The sequence below is a fragment of the Mizuhopecten yessoensis genome, unplaced genomic scaffold (genome assembly GCF_002113885.1).
Source record: "Mizuhopecten yessoensis strain PY_sf001 unplaced genomic scaffold, ASM211388v2 scaffold2249, whole genome shotgun sequence".
Taxonomy (NCBI): Eukaryota; Metazoa; Mollusca; class Bivalvia; order Pectinida; family Pectinidae; genus Mizuhopecten; species Mizuhopecten yessoensis.
The window spans coordinates 66690-71590 of record NW_018404452.1 but is presented as its reverse complement, the minus strand read 5'-3'; the positions used below and the strand labels follow the sequence as shown (position 1 = coordinate 71590).

The 4901-nt window shown below is 40.1% G+C and overlaps 1 protein-coding gene across 1 annotated transcript in view; it reads right to left on the bottom strand.

Annotated features, from left to right (window-relative positions):
- LOC110445369 overlaps window positions 1-4901 on the bottom strand; it is a gene marked incomplete at its 5' end in the record, with an annotated part of 208636 nt that overhangs the window by 138397 nt on the left and 65338 nt on the right. Inside the window, one exon of the mRNA XM_021489943.1 lies at window positions 2025-2141. Coding sequence (XP_021345618.1) covers window positions 2025-2141 — 117 coding nt within the window. The remainder of the gene's footprint in view (window positions 1-2024; window positions 2142-4901) is intronic.

Here is a 4901-nt window from a genome sequence, read left to right as displayed (position 1 = left end):
CACAGAGCACGTATAGGAAGGCCCAGTAACTACTTACAAACACAGAGCACGTATAGGAAGGCCCAGTAGCTACTTATAAACACAGAGCACGTATAGGAAGGCCCAGTAATTACTTATAAGCACAGAGCACGTATAGGAAGGCCCAGTAATTACTTACAAACACAGAGCACGTATAGGAAGGCCCAGTAACTACTTACAAACACAGAGCACGTGTAGGAAGGCCCAGTAACTACTTACAAACACAGCTAAAATAGTAAGTATTGACAATTTAGTCTCGGTTACTATAGACAGTCTTGTACAAGATATAGTATCGTTAGTTAACAACAGTTATATATACTAGCGGAAAAAAGAAACTGTGCATGCCTAAAATGTATTATAAAAATAAATGTGTATGACGTAAAACAACAAGGTTTTCAGGGACAATTTATTTGTTATTTATTAACAGTTGCATTCCATTTTCCACGTTATGGAATCAATAAGTTCCGCTCAGGAGTGACGTAAACACAGCAGGGGTCAATACTGAGTTCACAAAGTTAATACCTCGTATGTCCACCGTTTGCCTGAATGCAAGCCTGGCAACGTCTACGCATGGAATCCATCAGACGGTTCAAGAATGCTTGTCGGATGGCATTCCAGATCTGTACCAACGATGCAGCCAAATCAGCCAACGTCACCGGTTGATTAGGTAATGCCCGTAATCTGCTCTTCATTTCATCCCAGACGTGTTCAATGGGCGACAGATCGGGGGATACAGCAGTCCAGGGCAACACGTCAACGTTCTGCTGGGCCAGAAAATCCATAGCGACACGAGCTGTGTGTGGCCTGGCGTTGTCCTGCTGTAGCGTAATGTGACGTTACTGCCCTTGCACGAATGGAACGACGTGGGTCCGGAGGATCTCGTCACGGTAACGTAGCGCGTTCAAATTCCCGTTAACAACCACCAGAGGCGTTCTCCCGTTGGCTGTGATGCCGCCCCGAATCAAAACGCTGCCTCTGCCGAAAGAACGTCGATGTACCACACACGCGTCACGGAAACGTTCTCCAACGCGAAGATACACTCTGGAACGGCCGTCACTACTATCCAGGTGGACTCGCGACTCGTCCGTAAACAAAATGCGTGCTCAATCCCGTCGAGTAAATCGCAGATGCCTTCTGCACCAGTCCAGACGTGCTACACGATGACGTTGCAGTAGAACTGGGCGTATTGCAGGACGTCGCGGACGGATAGCTCGTTCACGCAATCGATTCCGTACAGTTCTCGGGCTTATTGGTAGCAACCCAGGGATTGTCCGTGCAGTCAATCTTGCCGTTTGGAAGCGATTTCTCAAATGGACAAGCCGAATATGGTTGTCCTGTTGACGTGACGTCACACGTTGACGTCCCGCACGAGGTCGATCGCTGACGTGGCCAAACTGTTGATGTCGTCTCCACAAATCCCGGATTGTGTTCCGATGGACATGAAAACGTGTAGAGACAACGGCTTGGCACCTACCAGCTTGAAGCATACCAATAATCCGGGGGCTGTCATTTTCATTGAGCCTCGGCATAGCATTTATCACAAATTAAAACGTTATAATGCTGTTTTTATTGTTCACTGGTCTCAACAGAGTGACCCAATAGTTGACAAATAAACTTTCATTGTCGAATTGGATGGCTGGGCGAGAAAAACGTGCAAACTGGTCAACGCCTATAGAGAGCAAACTGCACGGGAAAAACTGTCAATGACACACGGATAGTGTGTATGTGTCATACTCGATCATGCGTGTGAATTTTCATGTATATACAGTTGGTAATGCATGTTCTATAACAATTCTCCGCATGCACAGTTTCTTTTTTCCGCTAGTATACTAATAAAGGCGATATGTTGGACTAACCAGTGTAACTATATCTGCCTGGCATGCACCATATCTGGAATGCGTGTATAATAAAGACATAGTACATGCATTTATCTAGAGCGAGCAAATACACATAATAAATAAGTGTACTAATGCTATTATTATATCTGTTGCAATGAGTGTACAAACCTTTCAAACAGGGCCATTCGTCAAAGCCACTTGTACAGTCAACAACGCTGTCGCACGTGCGGGTAATGTCAACACACGCGCCATCACTGCAAGCGATCTGGCCGTCCACACAGGGTACTGTAAACATTGAATCGTCACGTGGTCATTATGCATTCAACACTATACAACTATCGTACCATTGCATGTAACGTCTAAAATCATCCCACTTTTAAAATACTGACAAACCAATCCTTCAAATTAGTTATACTTAATTACTTATTAAAATATACCAGTAGGATACCTCGTCACTATAGCCTATAACTACACACAGTGCACATGTTCGATATCAGCAATGTCTCATTCCATCAGGACGAAAGAAGCTATCTTGGATGTTGAGCGAAAGATAGATTTCACCTATCCTCAGTCCATCGGAGAAAAGAGCAGATACAAGAACAGATATCTTGGATGATGGACATAGACACGCACATGTCATTTCACTAATTAAGGTAACAATAGATGAAGTATGCAAGAACAAAATTACATTGCAACTTACAGCTGTTTTATCATTGAAGGAGAAAATGGTGGAAATTCAAATTGGTGTTTTCCACTGTTGAAACAAATACTGTTCCATATACAATGTTGGATATGTTATCAAACCTAAGTTATTCACCTCCTTAACCAAATGCAAATGAAATCAATATTTGTTTAGGTCTACGGGGAAATTTTGTACATTATTTGTCTTTGTATTTTGAGAGCAGAAACTTGACGTAATACTGAATAGATACAAAGTAGTGTTTCGTAAAATTGTTGTGTTAATATCGATTTTGGAATATAGCATATTATTTGAATCATGCAATGCAGAAGTTTTTGGATTTAAAAACAATTCTACAACTCTACAAAATAACAAAATTAATTCAAATACAAACCAAGGGCAAGGTGGAATCTGCTTATTGCGAAATACAACTGAAGATAGCGTTAAGTCTGAACTATTCATATGTTGAAACTCCTTATTTTAATTTAATAGATGTAAAACTATAACGTCAGAAATGTCATTTTAGAGCTAACATGCCAGGTTATGGTCAATATAATATATCATACAGTGTCACGCGCAGCGATTTCCCTGTGAAGACAGTCAAATCAACATACTTCAGACAACATCGTACCCTCAGTTTTTTTTTGTGCCAGAACAATAAACATGAGTCGGACAAGGTCATACCCCACAGTTTCCAGGTTGGAAAACTAGACATACCCTATACCGCGTCCTATCCTACAGTTACTGTGTGAGGAAAAAAAAGATACTTTACAAAGCATCGTTTCTTAAAATACTTCATACAGCGCTTTGATTTAAAGTTATTAATTGTGAGGACAGTAAACCTATTTAGTACAGCATCATATTATTGAGCTATCCTGTGAGGATAGTACAAATACTTTGTACAACGTCATACCCCGTAGTTACCTTGTGAGGACAGTAACTATACTCCATACAGCGTCATACCTATAGTTACCTTGTGAGGAGAGTAACTATACTCCATACAGGGTCATAGCACTTAGTTACCTTGTGAGGAGAGTAATTATACTTCATACAGCGTCATACCCAATAGTTACCTTGTTAGGAGAGTAACTATATGTTATACATCGTCATAACCCATATTTACCTTGTGAGGAGAGTAATTATACTTTATACCGCGTGATAACCCATAGTTACATTGTGAAAACAGTAAGCATACTTTATACAGCGTCATACCCAATAGTTACCTTGTGAGGAGAGTAACTATACTTTATACAGTGTCATACCCAATAGTTACCTTGTGAGGAGAGTAACTATACTTTATACAGTGTCATACCCAATAGTTACCTTGTGAGGAGAGTAACTATACTTTATACAGTGTCATACCCAATAGTTACCTTGTGAGGAGAGTAACTATACTTTATACAGTGTCATACCCAATAGTTACCTTGTGAGGAGAGTAACTATACTTTATACAGTGTCATACCCAATAGTTACCTTGTGAGGAGAGTAACTATACTTTATACAGTGTCATACCCAATAGTTACCTTGTGAGGAGAGTAACTATACTTTATACAGTGTCATACCCAATAGTTACCTTGTGAGGAGAGTAACTATACTTTATACCGTGTCATACCCAATAGTTACCTTGTGAGGAGAGTAACTATACTTTATACCGCGTCATACCCCATAGTTACCTTGTGAGGACAGAAACTATACTTTATACAGCGTCATACCCCTTAGTTACCTTGTGAGGACAGAAACTATACTTTATACAGCGTCATACCCATTAGTTACCATGTTAGGAGAGTAAATATATGTTATGCATCGTCATACCCATTAGTTACCTTGTGAGGACAGTAATTATACTTTATACAGTGTCATACCCAATAGTTACTTTGTGAGGAGAGTAACTATACTTTATACCACGTCATACCCATTAGTTACCTTGTGAGGAGAGTAACTATACTTTATACAGCGTCATAACCCTTAGTTACCTTGTGAGAATAGAACTATACTTTATACAGCGTCATAACCCTTAGTTACCATGTGAGGAGAGTGACTATATGTTATACATCGTCATAACCCATATTTACCTTGTGAGGACAGGAATTATACTTTATACAGCGACATAACCCGTACTTACCTTGTTAGGAGAGTAACTATACTTTATACAGCGTCATACCCCTTAGTTACCTTGTGAGGAGAGTAACTATACTTTATACAGTGTCATACCCCATATTTACCTTGTGAGGACAGAAACTATACTCTATACAGCGTCATACCCTTTAGTTACCATGTTAGGAGAGTAACTATATGTTATACATCGTCATACCCCTTAGTTACCATGTTAGGAGAGTAACTATATGTTATACATCGTCATACCCCAT